Below are 22565 nucleotides of genomic sequence, written 5' to 3'. Positions count from 1 at the left end.
TGGTAAGTCTATTCAAACTGCCATCATTCTCAAGATACAAAATTGTTCATTACCCAGAGACTTGATTGGCCAAGTTTGAGGCTTCACATTTTTGGGACTCATCTTTTTATCTTTGGAAGAATTAGAATTTGTAGTTTAAGCATTCTCTTTTCAAGTCTAAAAATATAATCCAGGAGCCAAAGAAGTACGAGTTTCCCCACCCCCCCTTCCAGATGCACTCTAGTTTAAAAACAAACACAAAAAGCTGTTTAGGTTGCTTTTCCAAATATGAAATTGCCAGCCAGTTTTACTTTACCTTTATATCAGTTGATTGAAATGATAAATGTATACCTACCAATTTTTGTACTTCTTTACACACGTATTTTATCTTGTTAGACTTAAACTACCTTTAGCGAATGAAGCTCATTCTTTAACAAACTACTGAGTTTGGATTTTGTTTACACCTTCATAAATCATGCACAAGAGATCTGTGGCTATTTTCAGCCACACATGATAAAAATAGCCTATGCCTGGCTGAGGTTTCTGGACCTTCAAGGTCAGTAAGCTGATCCTTTTCAGAGTTGTGAATTCTTGGAAGTTCATCTTTCCTGTCCTTTTCTTCGGGTGCCTCTTCAGTTTCTTGGTGCACACTTCCCTCATTTTAGGCAGACCTCATCTTCCCACTCCCTCCTCTTCCTCACCCCTGCCTTCTACTCTCCTTTTACTATGGAAGAGAAGGGATCTGTTAGTATTCATTTATTCTTATGACATTTGGGAGGAATGGGTTCCTGCCAAGGTATTTTGAGCTAGTGCCTGCAGTTTTAAAATACTTTAAAGCTTTGTTTCTTGTTAGAGGAACTTAAAACCAATTAACTAGCAAGTGAGTGAATACCGTAGGGACCCTGGAAATCAGCCTGAGCCGCTTAGGCTGGGTGGGGAGGTGAGCTCAGATGGTGCTTCTGAAACACCATCTGGGATCAGCCAAGGCCAAAGACCCATTCCTTAAATATGGTGTGCAGAAGGAAAAGCACAGGAGAGCTCAAAAATACCCCTTCCCCCACAACCTTGAAGAGAAAACATCTTGCTGGTCAGAAATACAAGACAACTGACAAAAATATGTGAAAAACAACCATACAAATTGTGAAATCTATGTCAAAACTCTGTGTTTTTTAAAATTAACCATTTTGATTTATATAGAAATAATTACTTGTGTCCAATAATTCAAGCAACCCTGTTCCTAATAATTGAGTTGCACCACATGGTGCTGTTTTTAAATATCTCCTCCATCACACTGTTCCAGGCCCAAACCCAACCCATGTGGTGCTCAAGCACAGTCCTGTCCTCATCTTCAACTTAATCTTCCTTCTCTCTTCCCAAGTGACATGCATGTGAATCTCACTTTCTAACCCAGTCATGTAAGTGGTGTGGAGTGAGAGTTTTAAGATGCAACCACCACTGTCTCCCAACCTTCCAAATAAAAAGGTCCAATGTCCTGGAATGCACCACTGCGTCTTCTTGCTGTGTGACACAGGCTTGAAAGGAAGAGACATGCCCTTGGTACTCTTTCACTAACAGAGGTTTTAGAAACACATGTCCAATGACCTTTGTAAGCACCTTGCAGCCAGTTCTTCATCATCCAAAGGAATTGGATCTTGGGGAGCTACTGATGACATCTTCTACGTTGCAGACTTTTTAATACATGCAAACAGACCAAAAAGTGGAAAAGTAATATAGTTCAAGAATTCTGGCTGCTAGGAACTTTATATTGATAGACACAATTACTGTTCACATCAAACTATTCAGATAGATGTGTTTTTGCTGTATTTTATAGTGATGGTGGCGGGGCATCAGGATGGTTAGAGAGTGTGCCCAAGGTCAGGTAGCTGTACTTGAAAGAGCACTATGCTTTCAGCCCTGCTCTAGTTATTTAATGACCATGTGGATAAGGCTGCAGACCATAACTAAGCCTTATTTCCAAATAAATAACAAAAAGGGAACTGAGGGGGAGGAGAATTAATGAAACAACAGTTGCACATCACTTAGCCCAGTACCTGGCATGTGCTAAATTCTCAGAAAATGTTAGTGTGTATTGTTACCCCAGCATCAACCCTTTGAGAACTTTCTTTTGGGAGGAATATTAATGATCCATTATTTCTTGCTGGTGACATATGAAGTTATTGACTTACCGCTGCTGAGCTTGGCATGTTGAGCCCTGTTTCTGTTTATTAATGTGATGAGGTTACTTGTGGTGAGGGTGGGTCCCCACTGTGCGGTGGCAGTAATTATCTGTGCCACTGTGTGGCTATAGGAACCGATTGCTAGCAAATGCCAGTTTGTTGTTTTTTTTTCTTTTTCTTAAAAAAAGAATCCCATTACATAATTTAACAATCATTTTGTTCCATAGTGAGATGAAAAGAATTTAGCAGCGTTCAGCTGGAGCTGAATGGAGAAGCAAATTATAGAAATCACTGACATTAGTGCCTGGCTAGAGTGGGATTGTTTCCTACTGAATATTTGAAAGTATTTGGTTCAATCTAATTTTAAAAGACTGGAATCACTGGGCTTCCACTGCTTTCCTTGGGAACTGTAATTACGTGGCTTAATAGAACTCAGTGGTGGGACATTTTCTCCAGCTGGTACAGGAGCCATGGATGCATTCGTGGGAGGTCTGGTCGCTGTGTTTTTCAAAATGGGATTTGGAAAAGGAGCACAAACATATTTGGCTCACTTGAGAAAATATTGTTTCTTTCTACCCAAGGACTATTCAGGGGTCCATCCTGCTGCTGTTGAACCTCAGTGGGCTACATAATGGGATTTTTAAAATTTTTGTGGAGAGTTGTTAAAATACACAAAAGTATTCACCACGGTGTAATGAACATCTGTGTGCCCCAAACTAGCCCCAACAACCATCCATCAGCGGCCAATCTTGCCCCATCTACTTCCTCTCTTCTACTATAATTTTGAAACAAATATTTTCATGATATCTTTTAAAAAATTATGGTAAAATACACATAGCATAAAATTTCCCATTTTAACCATCTTAAAATGTGTCACTCAGTAGCATTAAATACACAATGTTGTGTAACCATCACCTCTATTTAGTTCAAGTTTTTGCCACCCTTAGGAAACCGGTACCCATGAAGTGGACACTCCCATTCTTTCCTCCCCTCTAGAGCCTGGCCACCAACCACTAATCTGCTTTCTGTCTTTATAGATTTGCCTATTTTGGATATTTCATATAAATGGATTTATGCACTAGATAGCCTTTTTAGTCTGGTTTTGTTCAATTAGCATAATGTTCTTAAGATTCATTCATATTGTGTCATACATCAGAACTTCATTTGTTTTCTTATCTGAATAACATTCTATTATACAGATATACCACATTTTATTTACTCATCTGATGATGTGCCTTTTTGTTATTTACAACTTTTGTCTATTGTGAACAGTGCTGCTTTGAACATTCAGATGGAAGCTTTTGTTTGAACCCTGTTTTCAGTTCTTTTGGGTGTATACCTAAAAGTGGAATAGCTGGGTCATATGGTAATTCTGTGTTTAACTTATTGAGGAACCATCAAACTCTGCACTATGACTGCACCATTTTAAATTTTCTACTCATCTTTGCCACTACTTGTTATACTCTGCTTTTTTAAAAAATCAAGTATAGCCATACTAGTGGGTGTGAGGTGGTATCTCACTGTAGTTCTAACTTGCATTTTCCTGATGACTATCAACGTTGAGTGTCTTTTCACATGATGGTTATTCATTTGTATATCTTCTTTGCAGAAATGTCTATTCAACTCTTTTTCCCATTTAAAGATTGTGTTGTTTATGTTTTTGTTGTTGAGTTTTAAGTTTCTTTACGTATTTAGGTACTAGACCTTATTAGATATGATTTGCAAATATTTTTTTATTTTGTGGGTTATCTTTTTACTCTCTTGATAATGTCCTTTCATGCACAAAGTTTTTAATTTTGATGAAATCCAAATTATCTATATGTTCCTCTGTTGCTTGTATCTTTGTTGTCATCGCCAAGAATCCATTGTCAGACCAAGGTTATGAGGATTTATTTACCCCTGTGTTCTCTCTAAGAATTTTATAGCATTACCTCTTGTATTTAGGTCTTTGATCCATTTTAAGATAATTTTGTATATGGTGTGAGGTAGGGGTTCAACATTATTCTTTCACAGGTGGTTACCCAGTTGTCTTAGCACCATTTGTAGGAGAGACTGTCATTTTATCATCATGTCGTACATTTTATCTGTGGAATGTTTCTGAAAAGATAGGAACTTTTAAAAATAACCATAGTACTATTATCACAGTTAAAAATTATTAACCACATTTCTTTAGTATCATTAAATATCTAGTCAATAGGTTGTCTCAAAAATTTTAAGAGCTGCTCTGGCCAATGTAACTCAGTTGGTTGGGCACAGTCCAGCAAACGGAAAAGTCATGGCTTTGATTCCCCGTCAGGGCACATGCCTGCATTGTGGGTTTGGTCCCCAATTGGAGCACATGCAAGAGGCAGGTGATTGATGTTTCTCTCTCACATTGATGTTCCTTTCCCTCTCTTTCTTCCTCCTCTCCCCTCTCTCTAGAATCAATAAGAGAAAAAAAATTTGTGAAAAAAATTTTAACAACTTTTTGCCCTGGCCAGATAGATAGCTCAGCTGGTTAGAGCATCATCCCAATACCCCAAGGTTGTGAGCACAATCCCTGGTCCAGGCACATACAACAATCAAGAATCAACCAATAAATACATAAATAAGGGGAACAGCAAACCAATGTCTCTCTCTCTAAATCAATTTTAAAATTGCAAAAAAATTAACAACTTTTTAAAAAAATTTGTACCTAGGTAAGTTGCATTCATTGCAATCTGTTGGTATATCTTTTAAAATGTTTTTAAATTTACAGATTTCCTCTTCATCTCTTTTTCTCCTTCCTGTAATTTATTTGTTGGAGTAAATGGGTCATTTTCCCTGCGGTTTCTTATTCTAGGTTTTGTTGATTGTATCCCCATGGTGTAGCATGTTTGTCAGTCTTCTGAATTTCCTGTAAACTGGTAGCTGAAACTAGAAACTTCATCAGACTTCAGGTTTGGGAAATTTTTGCTTTGTTTTGTTTTGGTTTGGTTTTGGTAAGACTGTTCTTTAGGTGATGCATTATTCTAATCAAAAAGCAGATCAAAGCTGGTTATTTCTTATATATTTTAATGTTAGCAGCCATTTATGATCAGTTCCTAAATCCATTAGTTTATTAGAGGTTGTGAAATAGTGACATTCTAATTCTGTTATGCCTTCTTCATTTATTGGATGGAATACCGCTTTTGACGAAGAGAAGCCTTATCTTTTTTATTTTTTAATTACCCAGTGGTACAACTTATACCAGAAAGGCAGTATAAATGCTTAATCCCCTCCCCCTTTATTTACAAGTTCTCAAAAAAAGAAGTTGTTTCTTCATTTTCTTCAAACATTGACAGTTATATTCTTTTTGAAGGGTGTCTTGATTAATACCTTCAGTTAAGCATATTTAACGTGTAGTAATATATTGCAGTTATTATTTTTATTGATGCTCAAATTATCCCATCTTTGACCAGTGAGAACCTCTTCAAACTGACTCCCAGATTCTTTCTAACATGATTTTATGGTCTTTGGTAGCTTCCTGGCTATCATGTATGATAACTGTACAGTTCATATTGGGCTGACATGTGATCTGTTGTGGCACTCCTGAAATTTCCTTACAAAAGCTTTTGATAGGTTCTGAACTTCCACTGGTGCTCGGAGGAACGTGGGAGGGCTTCCCTACCCTGTGTAGAATCGTAAGATGACAAGTTAGAACAGGCACTGGCAATTCATTTATAAAACTAATTTGATGAATTTTGATTGAGTTTCAACTAGGAATACATTTTAAAAAATCATTTCTACCTGAAGATTTTGTAGCCCGGTGGGGTATCTTTTAGGACCTGGTGACGTGGTTTGATGGCGTGGACGTTTGAACAATGCCAAAGTCATCAATGTGATTTCAGTATGGCCCCATATTAGTTCTGTTCCTAGTGTCAGGTCGAAGGCTGATCAGTAGTTATTCCGAATTGTTGTTACGTAATTACAAAAAGATATAAGTACCCACTGAGGTGACTTATATTGAAGGCTTTCAGAAGAAGAGGGAGAAAGAATGGAAATGGATATGTTTCTCTAAGCCAAGAAAATGAATGCAAAACCAGATAAATTGCTTTTCCTCTTCTAGTCTCTACTTCTCCATTAAGTGAGGGAAGTGTTTATTTTCTGCCTATTTTATGAAGCTGCTGAGCACTGTAATGAGTTCATATTTATAGGGAAGTTGGAGCTTTTTGGATGAAAGGTGCTAAATTAGAGCTTATTGTTTATTGAATTTATTTGATGTGCCCAACCTCCTGGGAACATTTGCTGTGTTTAATTAAAAACAGTCCCTACTCTGACAGCTTACAATGCCACTCACAAAACAATAACATAAGCAGTGTACCCTTCTATTGTCCTAACTTGGGACTGCCGAGACTACCAGAGCTCTTTCAGACAGGGAACTGATCCTGCTCTTGTAGGAGGAATAAGTTCAACTGCTGGATAAAAACAGATATTCTCAACCACATCTGAACCGCCTACTTGCCCCCGTTTATAAAATACATAGAATATGGAGATTTTCCTCAGTCTCCAACTATAATTTTCAGGTTTTAAAATTAAAAAATAATCTTTCCTTTTATTACATTAGAAAGAAATGAAGATTAAAGCTTATGTTTCATATATTGTATTGTGATCCCTTGTTCTTTGAAGGAATGACATTACAAAGCCTTCAACCGGAGCACATTATGCTTTCTAAACCCAGTGGAAGCTGAGAAGTGTAATTATAATAATGAGATGTTTGCTTCCTTTGCCAGTTGGTGATGGAGTTTTGTGGAGCTGGCTCTGTCACGGACCTGATCAAGAACACGAAAGGTAACACGTTGAAGGAGGAGTGGATCGCGTACATCTGCAGAGAGATCTTACGAGTAAGTAACGATGCAGGATATCTTGGGAGGTGTTGAACTTTGTACCAGCCTTCCACTGAAATTCATAAACGCACCAGGATCTTCTTTGAAGCTGTGTTCTAGCAGTGGTCATGGCAGGGATGGTTGCTATGGTCTGCTGTAAGGGAGGTAAGCGCCATGCTGAATAGGCCTCATGCGCTCCCTTTTGAGTTAACATTGGGTGACCTCTTTTAACAAGGGATTCATTTCCAATGGTGTTTCCAATTGGAGGTCTGATTTTAGGTCTTATAGATGACATCCCACTTAGGAAATGGATTGTTTTAGAGATATTTTAATCATTCACTTGAGTTTTCCATTTATGAAAGTTTAGATAATTTAAGGATTGTGTGACTGTAACCATTTCAGTATGCAGAACATAGTTTATCTGATTACACCTTTTTAAAAAAATTCTTTGAGTTAGTTACTTAAATTAATGAAAATAACTGGACAAGACTGTACTTGTTTGCCCAGTTTTGCCCACAAATCCCACAATCAGGCCATCTGGGCAATACTGGCGTAGTTGCTGAGCTCAGTTCAGAGAAGAGAAAGTAGTTGGTCATATTTTATTTCATTCAAACTACTTTCATTATCCTTGCTACTAACACAGAAGCTATTATATGTCCACTGAGCATTCTTACTAGATCTGCTTGGCAATCATTATTTGTTTATAACCTCTTCCTCTTCATTTAAGGAAATAAAAGTTACAAACTGTTTTTACAATGTGTCCAAGACTCATACGTTTGAGAGATATAGAGTATGGGCTGTGAATGGATGCAGGGATGAATGGATAGATGGATGGATGGAAATTAAAAAAGACAAAAGGCATTAAAAATGATATGTATTCATTAAATTCAAACCACATTAGGCAAAAAAGAAAATACAAAATGATATTTAAAAATAACATTTATAATACCTTAAAAATCAAATACTTAGAAATAAATTTATAGAAAGATGTGAACTGCACCGAAAACTTCAAAATATTATTGAGAGAAATTAAAGAAGAGCTTAATAAATGGAGGTGTATACCAGTTCACAGACTAGAATATTCACTAATGTAAAGATGTTGCTTCTCCCCAACTTGATCCATGGTTTCCTTGAACTCCCTATGAAAATTGTTCTAGGTATATCTGTCGATACTGACAAGCTGAATTTTAAAACATTATATGGAAATGCAAAGGGCTAAGATACTCAAGGCAGTCTTGAGAAGAACAAAGGTGAAAGATGTATGCTGCTAGGTATCAGGACTTACTATAAAAGCTACTAAGCAATTAGAACAAAGCAGTATGGGCACAAGAGTAGACGAGTGGCCGAGGAAATCGAGAGCCAGGAACAGACCCACTTCATAGGGAAACCTGGCTGATGACGAAGGAGCCGCTGCAGTGCCTGGGGAAGAGGTGCTCTTCTCCTTGAATAAGGTCGATGGATAATATCCCTGTGAAAACATGAAGCTTGACACCTGCTGATTACATATTCAAAAATTAATTCCAGCTGGATTATAGACATAACTGTGAAAAAATGAAGCTCTTAAGAGAAAACACAGGATAATACCTCCATGGCTTTGAAGTAGGCAAAACTATTTCTCAAACAGAACACAAAACAAAATTTCGTGGGGAGGCAAGGAGGTACCGCTGCTAATCTCCTTCAAATCTGACATTTATCTCAAGTATTCATATGCCATTGTGTAAACTTAATTTGAATTTATGATTTATGATTTAAAATTTTACTCATTCAGAGAAAGCATGATGATTTTTTTCAGTGATCCAGACCACTTAGTGGGTACCAAGAATCTGTTGGGTCTTCAGGGCTGGTTCTGCATAATGTACCTTTCTGCACTTTTGGGTGACCCTGTAGGGGCTGATCCTATGGTCTTCAGGGTTCGAAAAGCAGCAGGGAGGTTTCACCCCATGAAACCTCTCAATAACTAGTTTTAAAATATATGAAAACAACTGTTTTCTTCCTTCTTCCAATGCAGTCATTCTCTCAACTGATACTGGCATTTGAGACAAAGTGGCTCATTGTCAGAGACATTTGATCACACGAAGTTTCAGAGGTGACCCTCCATGCATCATATGACCTCATTAAACACACCCTTTGTCTGATATGTGCTCTGGTATCTGCTTCCATCCACTTTGGTGGTGACGGGGCGGGGCGGGGGGATTTTCATTCCTCTCTTAAGGATTCAATAGGATGTTAATATGCTATGAAAACCATACATTTTAATCTGCTTGATGCCTACCCTGCACCAAACTGACTAGATAAGAAAGTTACTTTTTAAAGGCCCAAACCACTGCCTCAACTGTTCCGTCACATGGTTTACATTTACTGATATTCCTAAATATATGCATGGATCTTCTTGGGCATCCATAGTCTTGTGCTGAATTTCTTCACAAGAGAATTTAGATATTTTGTTGTGTTTCTTTTCATGTCCACTTCATCTTTTGTACCATGGTATCGTTGTGGGGAAAACTACCGGGTTGGCCAAAAAGTCTGCTTACTTTTTTGCTTAAAATAAAACACACATTTTTTTCATTTTCACCAATAACTTTATTGATTTGGGTATTTTGAGTGTGTCAGCTCTCTCCTGCGTGGTATAATATTGATTGTCCTCAATTTAATGTCTCGATTTGATCACTGTCAACTTCAACTGGTCCACCTGACCGTGGAGCATCATCCAGTGAGAAATCTCCAGCATGAAACTTTGCAAACCACTTTTAACATATTTGATCAGTCACAGCACCTTTCCTGTACACTGCACAAATCCTTTTTTCTGTTTCAGTTGCATTTTTATGTCTCTTGAAATAATAAAGCATAATATCATGAAAATGTTGCATATTTTCTTCCATATTCAGTATTAAAATGGCTAAACAAAATTTCACCCATTTTGATAAGTTTTTTTAAAATGCACACTGACATGACAGTTGTCACAATACAATCTAACAAAATTGTTTTGAATGAAGTTAAAGACAATTAAGCAATACTAGAGCCATCTTACAGAAAACACCAAACAAACTTTTCTGGGCAAATCATAAATAATAAAATAACAGCATTAAGTATGAAATATTACCTTGAATTAGCAATTGTTACCATAACATAATTTACTTAGAGATACTAATTTTAGATTCTTGTAGGTTACATTTAAAAAAAAAATGTGACAACCTTAGAGCAAGTCTGTAGGTTAGAATTTATACCATGAAAAGAAGCCAAAATCAGAATAATTCATGGATAAATGGAACACAATCATTTTGGGATGTCACTGAATAATTATTTCATATAATAAACACAAAGTCATAAGTGTCATAAAACACTAAAGGTGACCATGTTGAATGCCAACAAAGGAAATAGAAATTGTTGCTTTCCTTTTTTTAATGTGAGCCACATTGGCTAAAGCCAATGCGAAATTTCTTGGCTGTAATGAATAATATTTTATTGTGCTTAATTCAATTTGTGTAATAGAGGGTAAGTTTTAAATTCAAGTGTTGCCTCCCAAAAGTGGAGGGTTCAGTTTAATCAGGTTCGTTTTCTGCAAAGACAGGCAGTCCTCACTTTTCACAGTACCGTTAGCTCAACTCAGGCGTGCTGAACAGTACTGTCTCTCCTGTACTTCCTGAGATCAAAGCAGGTATGAAAGCATTTCATTTAGTACAGCACCATGCATTGCTAGGGTTTCCTCTGTATTTCAATTTATATTGATCAATTGCCTATGGTTTAGAACATGAAAGATGTGAATATAATAATGAAAGTATCTCTGGATGGGTCTATATCTTTTTTGGATCATTAACATCTGAAATAGTTTATTTGCATCTTGGTTTATGCTCCTATTAACCCTTTTTGACTCTCCATCACTCCAGGGGCTGAGTCACCTGCACCAGCATAAAGTGATTCATCGAGATATTAAAGGGCAAAATGTCTTGCTGACTGAAAATGCAGAAGTTAAACTAGGTAAGAACAGAATCCAGTGAGCCTAGAAACTGAAGGAATTGATGATATTATTTCAACAATTGTTTGGGGTGGTTTTTTTGTTTTTTTTCTTTTTGTTATGAGTGTAAACTTTTCACTGGATTTGGAAATCAATGTACTAAGAATGGAAAGGTAAATCTTTGTCTGTTTTAAAACATTTAATTTTTACTTTTTTTCTTTTATTGATTTTGGAGAGAGGCATAGGGAGGGAGAGGGGGAGAAAAATTGATGTGAGAAAGAAACACTGATTGGTTGCCTCTTGCATATACCCCAAGTGGGGACCAAACCCACGACCTAGGCATGCGTTCTGACCAGGAATTGAGTAAATGACCTTTTGGTTTGCAAGATAACACCCAATCAACTGAGTCACAGCAGCCAGGGCTCAAAAACATTTTCTAAAAGTACTTTAAGGACTGAATTGATCTGTAATATGCCAAATAGAACCATGTGCTTAATCAATGTGTAAAAATAATTGAAGTTTCCTTCTTTTAAGCAAAGACTCATTAGATTAGAAGTGAGTGACCTTGAAATGTTTTCTTATATCTTACTGTTTGTTTATATTATTGCTATACCAGAACAATGGTGACCTACTTTTTATTTAAAATATCCACACTTAGACATACTTAGAATAATGAATTACTGCTGCATCCCCATATGTTTTAAGTCAAATTTACATTGATTTTATTATTACCTAGGGCACCTGTGCAAAATGGATGCCCAATAGCCTACTTTATGTGCATACTGATTAACCCACTTTCTTCTTCCTGAGTTATGGGTAAGGGAGTCCTTTCCTCTGGTGCTGTCCATTAGAACCCTTCCCACAACAAGTCTGAGATTGCCCAGACATGGTAGACATCCCAACCTCCACTTGTCTGCTTGATGTATGAGTAAGAGCGTAAATTGACAAACAGTCACAGGATACACAATTTGTCTCCCAGGAAAGAATCACTGTTAATGTGATTGTTTATTTTCAGAGATTTAAATATGTCCTACATTTATATCCCAAACATTGGTTCTTACCTTTTTTTGTTAAAGTATGTAATTTTCATTTTTTTCCTATTTAGCATTTAGAGCCAAAATGTCATTTCATGAATATTCCTTGTTTTTTTAAAAAAGCATACATTGCCCTGGCTGGCATAGCTCAGCGGATTGAGTGCAGGCTCCGAACCAAAGTGTCGCAGGCTCGATTCCCAGTCAGAGCACATGCCTGGGTTGCAGGCCATGACCCCCAGCAACCACACATTGATGTTTCTCTCTCTCTCTCTTTCTCCCTCCCTTCCCTCTCTAAAAAATAAATAAGTAAATAAAATCTTTTAAAAAAAAGCATACATTATATAGTGAATGCAGTTATGTGTGGAGTGACTAGATAAGCTATTCTCAGAATATTTACTCTTCACTAATTACCAGTTATTGTTGAGAGAATATTATACTCCAGGCCCTGTATAAGGCACCTTTACAAATATCACCTCACATAAACATCATACCAACACTATGTAGAGATCGTCACCTTCCTTTAATAGTCAGGAAACAGAAGCTCAGAGAGGTGGGTCTACTCGCCTTAGGTCACATCACTAGGAAGTGGCAGAAATGGGATGCAAACCTAAGCATTTTGCCTCCAGAAACTTAGTTCTTAATCACTTTCCTTGAATCCCTTAAGTATTACCCTTTATAATGACAACCAAGCTTGCTTTTTTATTTAACAGCTATTTTTGGCCCCCAAAGTTTTGGTATAACCAAATATAAACTGTGATTTCCTCCTTGGCACACTTTATCCATTTATTCATGCAATTTAAAAATACACATTCACAATAGCAAAAAGGAAGAAGCCACCCAAGTGTCCATCAACAGATGAATGAGTAAAAAAATGGGGCACCTACATACAATGGAATATTATTCAGCTTTTAAAAGGAAAGAAATCCTGAAACATGCTGCAACATGAATTAATCTTGAAAACATTATGCTTAGTGAAGTTAGCTGGTCACAAAAAGACAACTACTGTGTGATTCTGTTTGTATGAGGTGGCTATAGTAGTCAGATTCATAGAGACAGAACGTAGAAGGTGCATGCCAGGCTCTGGGAAGAGGGGGTCCCCAGTTACTGTTTGATGCGTACAGAGTTTCAGTTGGGGAAGATGAAAAGTTCCAAAACTGGATGGTGGTGATGGTTCACAACCAACCATATGAACATACTTAATGCCACAGAACTGTAACACTTTAAAACGTTTAAAATGGTAAATTTATGTATATTTTAACAAAAATCACACATTCATTTTATCATCATATAAAATCATTGACTTTATTCCTTTGCCTTCTCTTAACTAGTGGACTTCGGAGTCAGTGCCCAGCTTGACCGAACCGTGGGCAGGAGGAATACTTTCATAGGCACTCCCTACTGGATGGCTCCGGAAGTTATTGCCTGTGATGAAAACCCAGATGCGACGTATGATTTCAAGGTATGACCTGTTATTCTTCATTATGTTTCAAAACTATGTGCAAAACATCACCCTAAGTCTTTCAAAGATTTCTCTCATGGCTTTGGGCTTACTGTTTATGTAATCCAAAGGGATAATTAAAAAACACTAGCTGAATTTCAGATGATTAGACATTCTAGTGAGAATGTTTTTAATGAAGTCATCCATCATATCTGATTGCCTATTTGTAAAAAAAATATTTAAACCAGTTTCTATATTCTTTTGAATTTACTCTCACTTCTAATTAGGAAACAGATTTCTGTTTTGCTTACAGTTTAGATGTTTCACAAAGTACATATTCTGATAACTTTTTATATTAAAAAACAAGATAGGAATTTTTTGTCTTGAATCATCTTTTGCTGATTAAAAATAATCAGATTTACTGATTTCTACATTGCTTAAAGTTAAATTATTGGAGTTTCTTTTTCATAAGAGTGAAAACCAAATGGGATGTTGGTAGCTACTTTATGGTGTTTCTGTTGACTGTTGTGGTATTTCATAGAAATTTGATTTGTGGCTCATAACTTTGTAACATAAATTGGTAATTTGTTAATAAATCCCAAGCAGTTTTTAAGTAGAGAGGTGATAGTTGTCCCTTCCTCCAAGAAAACACTCCTCTTTTCCGTTCTGCCAACCAGTAATCAAATATAACTTGGGATTACTGTCCCATCAATAGCTGCAGTGTCAGGTGGCATTGGTGTCATGAACTGTGGCTGCGAGTTGAGACATTAAAATTGGAGGCCGCTCTGTCTGGTGTAGCTCAGTGGATTGAGTGCTGGCCTGTGAGCTAAAGGGTTGCTGGTTTGATTCAATCAGGGCAGATGCCTATGTTGTTGGGCCTGGTCAGCTCTCCCCAGTAGGGGGCGCACCAGAGGCAACCACACATTGATGTTTCTCTCCTTTTCTTTCTCATTCCCTTCCCCTCTAAAATAAATAAATTAAAAATAAATAAAAAATAAAATTGGGGGCAGATGGGACGTAGGCATTCTGGGTTTTTAGACTGTACAGTAGATGGAACAACATCCTGTGGTGTTTGTGCAAATCCCAGGACAACCTTGGGTACCCGCTGATACTACTACTTAGGCTGGTTTCATGTGCATGGACTTTTTACCGAAGGACTTTAGTGATCATCTCCACATACCCTCATCTTCCAGATGAGGAAACTGAGGCAGGCTTGAGGCATTTGCAAGTGCACACTCAGTTAGTGATCTTCTCAGAGCTGGGACTTGAATCCAGATCTCCCAATGCTCTGTTCGGAGCTCCTCCCAATACACAGGGTGGGGCAAAAGTAGGTTTATAGTTCATATAGAAAATAATACAATAATTAATAAATAATCATATAAGAATAAACTTTGTGCTTCACATACTCACAACTGGAAACCTACTTCATCTCACCCTGTATTACCCTGCACCTCTAAGATCTTATATATAAACCTTCAATTTACCAACAACATGGCCTCTGTAGAGAATATTTGAAGCATTCCTGTTCTAAAGAACATTTTTAGTTCTCCATATGTGGGGTTATTATTGAAATCAGGTCAGAAAGATGCACACACTGCAGTGTTTTCAGGGCCCCGTGTCCCTGCACATTGACAAAATTATTGGCCTCTTTGGAGAAATGCAATCTTGAAGGTCTGAAAACAGAATGCTCTCTGGCAAATTTCTCTTGTTTTCAAGGTTAGTCACTGTTGTAACCTGACAATAATCTGTCTGGAAACCGCTGCCAAGTTAAAAATTAACCTCCTGCCAAAATAAATGTCATTTATTTAAACTGCTAATGATAAGCACACTTAAATAATTTAATTTGCAAGTCCCTTCAGAGAAGCCACTACAAAATATATGTCTCAGACCAGGACATGCATCATAATTGGCTATAAGCAATCCTTCACACTGTGGTCATACTTAATAAGGGCTACCTGGCCTATATCTGGGCCACGGCTATTTTAGACTACTTTCTGACACACCGTGGAGAATCAGAGTGTTGTAGACTTCCACCCTTAGCTTAGCCTTTTAGCTGGGTGTATTATGACTGGCTACAGTGTATATGGACTTTTGTTCTGTGACATACAATAGATCCCCATGATTTAGTTGTTTTCAGTAGAGTAGGTAGAATAGAACTTCCGGCCAAGTCAAAGCTTGGAATTAAACTGGTGGTGCGTTGGTCCTCTTTCCTCAGATTATGGCTAAGAAATGTAGTTTGGTTAAGTGAAAAACTTTGAGCCCAATGTGGTAACTCTCATTGTGGACAAAGCCTGGTGTTTGAGTGAGTAACAACTGGGTGAATGGTGTTGAACAGAGTGATTTCAGATGTACTAGAAGGTTCATGTGATGATAAAAGGATCCTGAGACATTAGAGAATTGCAGGTTGATTCTGTACCTTTTACTAAACATGAAGAATCCTGATGAGAGTAAAGATTCACCAGTATCAGTCATTTAGACCTTAGTGTGAATTAGTTTATGAGGATTGTCCTGAGTGCAGGCTATACAGAGGAGGAGGAAGTCATAGAAAGAAAATGAGCTTCAGCGGTCACTTGTCATGGGTCAGAGAAGAAGGTTGATGAAAGGGTGAAAATAAGAAAGACTGAGTGGAAAGAGGTTTGAGAAAGACTGGGTGGAAAGACTGGGTGGTTTGGGGGCTCTTGGAAGATTCATTTCAACCACATCATGACTTGATCATGGATCAGAGAAGTATGCTTTAGATAATTTTTCTGCTCTTTCCTTGGCACCAAGTCTTATCCTTTCTTCTGTTCACTATTCTTAGGGATATGGTTTGTCACCAGGAGACAACTTGATGAAACTTTGACTTTCAAAACTATTTATTCATTCATTCGGTGCATATTTATTGAATATCCACTAGGTATAAGGAATTGGTCAAGTTCTGTCTGTATGTGTAGGTCTTGACTAGAAAGTTCATATGGTAGCCCCATCAAAGTTCAAAGGTTTGGTACTATGTGCTTGGCAGCACTATTTGACCAAGCAGTGCATCCCAGCCCAGTACTAATGGCAGCCCATTTGACCAAGCAGTGCATCCCAGCCCCAGAACCTGACGTCATCGCTTTGGGTGCTCTTGAACTACAGATAATCTCAGCCTAGAGGGCATGTTTAGAATAAAAGATGACTTGAAGGCCATTGGGCTTTGTTAGAGTCCCTACCACAAAAGCCCTTCCTTTAAAACAAAGACAGCATGCAAAGGAGAAGAGTGTCGTTGGCTTTTATTATTTAACTTGTTGTTTGATTTATTATTTATTATATATTATGTATTCTTTGAGTTGCCTAAGATGTCTTTAAAGACTGCTGTACATTTTTCTAAAAACTACCGTAATTCAGTAAAATAAGGGCCTCTGTGGGAAAGTAGTCTGAAGAGCTCATGCTTTTTATTGCGATCTGGTTTCGTCTGGTACCTACCGGGTGCAGTGAGTACTGACTGAAAATAACCCCTCTCCTAAGGAGGAGCGCCAGAATCTCATTTGCCTGGTGTGTTCACTTTCCCCTGGAGGCCCTTCCTTTCTTGTTTTCAGAAATTCTGTCAAAACACTTCAAGCAAAAGGAAAGGTTTCATTTTCCTGATAAGTATGTGGGGCAATAATGAAAGCTTTCTCATTTAATAATAAGTATTCAAGAAATCTGAAATTAATAAAACTGTTCAAAATTTCTAGGCTGCTTGAATTGTTATTTTTTTTAATTTGAATTTCATTTCGCTTGGATGAGATTTGTGAAGTATTTTTATAACCCTATACACTTACTGCTTTAACACAACCGCTCACTCAAGAAATTCCTCTGCAGCCGAGAGCCCATTGGTAGGGAACTGGTGTAATGAAGACTAGCGCATCTGTCCAAGGGAATATGATGTAGCAGTTTAAGTACGTGACAGAGCGGCATCCACATGGAAGTCGGGCAGGTCCCCAGATAGAGCATTAGGTGCAAAGAGCAACTCATAATATAGCACACATAGCCTCACTCTCCCCCATCCCACGCATGTATGACATGTGGGTGGAGAACTTAAAATGTTTATTTTGTGTGTCTTTCTGTCCCATTCTGCCCCCCAAACTGGCTTTGTTTTTATATTAAATCAGTAAAGTAAGAGATGTACAGTGAAATGGCACATCCCCTGCACCCCCACCCCCGTCTTCTGGCCCAGTCTGAGCTAATGTCGCCTGTTACTCACCTAGACTCTGTCCATGAGACTTTGCACACAGGTGCAGTGGGCCGCCCACAGATGTACGTTTCTCCCCCAGGGTTTGGGGGAGTATTGTGCCTGTGAAGCAAGTACTCATTCTTCTGTGTTACAGATAATTGGCTTTATTCAGGCAGGATGCAAAGAGCTACTCTAGGTAAGAGGCTTAGCTGGAGATGAAGAGAGTAACCTGCCTGGTCGGCGAGTCACTGACGTGCCTGCAGGGTGTCACATGAGAGGACAATATTCCAATTGCAGATTGCGAGTTTCGCTCTCAAATAAGGCCTGGCCTCTGTCCACTGAGATTCAAACAAAGGTTCTATTCCTGTTCGGAAGAAGAGAAGGGTGATACCAACACCGAGTTATGATCACCAGTGGGAAGCAGAAACGGCTGTTAAACATATTTCTGTTTGTTCTGTGTTCACACCTGCTTGTATAAGATTCCTTAGACGCACCAGCACCTCCTGAGGGCTGCCTGCTGACTCCCAGGTGAAGAGAACAAGCTATTCTTCCCACGTTTTCCAAATGTAGATGAACAAGGGGCTAGAGGTTACTATCCTCAGCTTATTTTATTTGTGAAATGGGGTTACTGATAACCACCTGTGCTTGAACATCAGCGACCCTGAACTCACCACCTCGGTTCTGTTTACACATAATGAAGTATGTAAGTGTGTGACATAATAAATCAGAGTCAGGCTTCTGACGTTGGAGAGGACTGGTTTACAATGTCAGCCTGTTCACAGTATTACCTCGGGGAAGTTATTTAACCTTTCTGAGTCTCTATAAGATGGAAGTAATGAATTGTATATTATCAGACCTTGTTAGAATAAAGTGAGCTAACATATAAAGGAGTTAGTTCATGTCTAGCATATGTAAATACTTGGGTATATGATAGTTAATGTTCGTGTGTGTGTGTGTGTGTCATATGAAGGCACTGCTATTTGGGGCCATTTTTGACCTAAAGAAGCCATCAATATCATGTAGTCCCAACCTCGTGGTTGTATTACACATCTCTAATTGTCTGCTTATGTCAAGCCAGAGTCAGCTTCTCTGTACTTCTACCTCTAGCTTAAAGTGCTGCCCTTCAGGTCCACACACAATAATTACAATTCCCTTTGTCCAACTGAACATTTCCAAAAGAAGAATAACAAATAAGTTACAGAATGAAAGACTGTTTTCTGGTCTGTGAAACCATTATACTGGTTGCACCCATGATTAAGTTGCTGTCTGTCAAGTCTAGACTACCTTGCTGCCTACCCTCTGCTTTGCAAGGGTGGGTCCAGGGCTTGGCTACCCCCATTTCTTCCTGTACCTTTGGCTTCTTCTTAGGCTCTCCAGTAGGGGGAGACTGCAAGGCTGGATGGGAAGGACGTGCCTTTCTCTGTTTGTTTCCTGTAAACTTTCTGTTTACACTTGCATCATCTCACCTTATTCTCTGAGTACCACCTCACCTGACTCAAGTGTGCTGGTTGAACTGCCAGTCAGTGATAACAGGTCCTCAGGGTCTATCTGCACCAGTATTTTTTAGATATTCACTATGTGCACTGCATTGTGTTACGCACTTTGCATATACTATCTTACTGCATTATCACAGTAACCCTGCTAGATAGGTGTTCTCTTCCCATTACAGTTGAGGAAATGGGCTCAGAGGAGTAAAGTGCTTGCCCAAGCCACCAAGCTAGTTGTGTCTAAGCCGAGTGAAGCCTAGGTCTATGTGGCTACTCAAAGGAGCTTTCTTCCTCTCCCTGCACTCCGGGGCCCTTTTCCTGTGCCACACCACCTCCTTCTCTGTGTGGTTGGATCGGCCACCTGAAAGTGTTCTTTTCTTCACTTGTTCGGCAGCCCAGCCCCAGAACAACTGCTCTCTTGCTGTGTCCAAGTTGTCGGCGTGCCAGATGGCCTTCCACCAGTCAGAAGTTGTGTGCTTGCCGCTGGCTCCTCGGAGGCACTAGATTTGCCTCTGCTCTCTTTGTCACGCACACAAGACTGGCCTATTAATCATGCCACAGGGCAGGCAGCACAGCACCTCTGGAATAACAAATCGCTGAGCTCCTGCCAAAACAAGTCACACTATGGCCACGAAGGAAACTTATCTCTCCCTCACTCTCCTCATCTTGTTCCTCCTGCTTCCCTTTCTCGTTTCCTGTGATCTGTCTTGCCAATTGGAACACTTTCTCCCATATTTAAGTTCTAGAGCGTCCGTGGGACTTGCTTATGCATCCAAAGGTTTACACAAGGCCTGTCAAGGACCTTTGCTGCTCTCTAGCACAGGCAGTTAGGCAGAGGTTACAAGCAGCTCTTTCTATATATAAATGGCCAGGAATATAAATGTTCATTTTGGAAAACAAGAACCCTAGCCAAAAAATGATCCTAATGGTGCTATCAATGCGGGGCTTAAGGAAGAAGCACTTTCTGGCCTGGTCATGTGACAGAAGATACACAGGAGTCGGGATGGTGCGACCTTTGGTTTGAAGGAGTCATTTTGGGGGCTTGGGGAAGCTCCATAAGAGGGGATCTGAGATGTTGTCAACTGAATAAAGGAAACATCTCTTTGTTGACCCTTCCTGTTTCCTATGGACTAAACCCAGGACCACTTATCACCTAACAACTGGGACCTCCCCATTTCCCAGCTGTCAAAATATGCCTCCTCAAGTCATTGCTATATACATATTCCCAGCAATGCTTTAGACTTAAGCATTAAGAAATTAATTCCCAGCAATGCTTTAGACTTAAGCATTAAGAAACTTAAGTTTCTTAAGTCACTGGAGGTCTAAAAGTGTTGGGAACCACCCTGCCTGGTATCAGAAGCTGTAACCCCTGCCAAGGCTAAGGCTGAGGGAATGACCTTGGAACCTTAAGCCACCAAGAAGATAGGCTTATCTCCCTGGCAGGACTGCTGCTTCTGCTACTTTATCCATAACTGGCCCCCAATGCTTGGTCGGTTAGCCAATAACGGGTAAGATTCCCCAAGGGGGGAGCAATCTAAGACAGGCACGATCACGTGGGAGGCCCCCAAGGAAGGACTTTGGGGGCTACAGCAAAAGGGGGTGATGGACCCTCGCTCCTCGGCTTTAACAAAAGCCTGAGTCCTCATTGTCTGCAAGAAAATCTCCTAATCTCGTGGCTGCCTTACTTCCCTTGCTCCACCTAAGCCTGAAACAATGACGGATGGTGGTGCAAAGGGTGGTGCAGCTCTGTGCTGGAAAGGGCGGGTTCCCCGGGCAATCAGGCCTAAGAAAGAATATGTAAGATCCTGTGAAACCTGTTTTCTTTAGAATGCCCTCAATTAACTGATAAGGGTCCAAACAAGAGGTAAGTTTGTTCCTTAAAGTTTTTTACAGCTCTTTAGCTATCAGACCCTGACTCAAAATAGGCCCTCAGAGTTCCTTGTTATTTGAGTTATTTGACCCTTACTTCCTGTCAATGAGTAATGAGCTTTATCTGAACTCCTGTGTAAACAAACCCAATAAAAGCCATTGAGGAAAAGGCTCTTGGCCCTTCTCCTGTGAGAGACTGGCCACCTTTCCTCCCAGGCAGATCATGTCTTGATAGACTTATTCTCATCCGTGGCAGCCGGGGGGGCGGGGGGCTGAGAGCAGAGCCCCCCACACACATAAAAGCAGGCAGTTTAGGGTTGGTGTAGCTGCTCACTGATGACTTTGAAACCCAGGCTTCTACCTTTCTGCCTTGTCATCATTCATAGGTTGCCTTATTGCCTCTTGTTTGCAAGATGGATGCTGTGGCTCCAAACAGCATGTTTTTCTTCAAGGCACTAAGAAGTGGGGAAGAGTTGTCAAGATACCAGCTGTATTTGTCACTTATTTCAGGAAAAGTAAAAGCTTTCTCAAAAGCTCCCAGAAGTTGCCTGCCTGTGTCTCATTGGCCACAACTATGTCACATTCTTAATTGTCATCCTTAGCTGTAAGGAAGTCTGGACAAACACATTTGGCTTGCCTCTACTCTTCAATAGAGGCAACAAAGGAAATGGAGTTTCAAGATGTCTGTAGGGTTAGCCAACAAACAGTGTCTGCCACAACCAGTTAGGTGAGACAGGCAAAGGCAGTCCCACCTAACAGTAGCAGAGAAAGAAATTAATATGCTCAAGGCCACTGAGTGCCAGATTCTGTGCTGCGCAGCTGGCTGGCGTGTAGACATGTCACCAAATCTGTGGTGCAAGTCCGGAAGCTCAGCGCCACGCATGCTTTCAGGAGCCTAGATTTGCATCCAGGTCTGTCCAACTCAGAAGACTCTTCTTCATGCTACCTCTCAGAAGTTGAAGCCCGTGTCCTCACAGTGGTTTACGGGGTGTTTCACAGAGTCTCAGCACCTTCAGGTACATGTAGACAAAGTAAGAATCTATCTTATTGTATGGACCCAGATATGTTTTGTTTTTTTTAATGCGAGTAGTCAGATCCTTCTGCTGTGGTGACAGGTAATAGAGAACTGGCCTGGGAGGCAGGACACCCAGCTCTGTTCAAAACTGGGAGCTGAGTGACTCTGTGATCTTGGGTAAGTCATTTCTCCCCGCCTGTGAAATGAAAGATTAGACTAGATCATCTATTTTTAACTGGTGTGCCATAAGAGTTTTTAAAATATTCAATACCTGAGTCAGGGGCACTGACCTCTTTTCCCGTAGATTCTTTAAATTAAAAAATGACAACAGCCAACACAAAAATAGCCATCTGGTGTGAGTGAATCAAAGTTATACTTTTTTTGTTAGATCAGCAAAAAATTCATATATTTTTTGGTGTGCTGCAGAATTTTAATACCTAGTTTATGTGTGCCGTGAGATGAAAAAGGTTGAAAAATCGCTGGACTGGGTGCTGTACTAGGCATTTAATAGCCTTAGAACACTTAGGTTTTGCTCCTGTCTCTCATGGACCTTTCATTTGTTTACTTATTTAATAAATACTTATTAAGTGCCTACTATGTGCTAGGCACTGTGTGAG

At 39.4% G+C, this 22565-nt stretch overlaps 1 protein-coding gene across 5 annotated transcripts in view; it reads left to right on the top strand.

Moving 5' to 3' along the window:
- Positions 1 to 22565, top strand: part of TNIK (TRAF2 and NCK interacting kinase) — a 349252-nt gene that overhangs the window by 210306 nt on the left and 116381 nt on the right. For all 5 annotated transcript variants that reach the window (XM_036017691.1, XM_028505308.2, XM_036017690.1 and 2 more), the window contains exons 5-7: positions 6887 to 6997; positions 10864 to 10954; positions 13294 to 13424. In XM_036017691.1, coding sequence (XP_035873584.1) covers positions 6887 to 6997; positions 10864 to 10954; positions 13294 to 13424 — 333 coding nt within the window. The remainder of the gene's footprint in view (positions 1 to 6886; positions 6998 to 10863; positions 10955 to 13293; positions 13425 to 22565) is intronic.

This window comes from Phyllostomus discolor, chromosome 2 (genome assembly GCF_004126475.2).
Source record: "Phyllostomus discolor isolate MPI-MPIP mPhyDis1 chromosome 2, mPhyDis1.pri.v3, whole genome shotgun sequence".
Taxonomy (NCBI): domain Eukaryota; kingdom Metazoa; phylum Chordata; class Mammalia; order Chiroptera; family Phyllostomidae; genus Phyllostomus; species Phyllostomus discolor.
The sequence above is the reverse complement of the archived record's forward strand: the minus strand, read 5'-3'. Positions and strand labels throughout refer to the sequence as shown.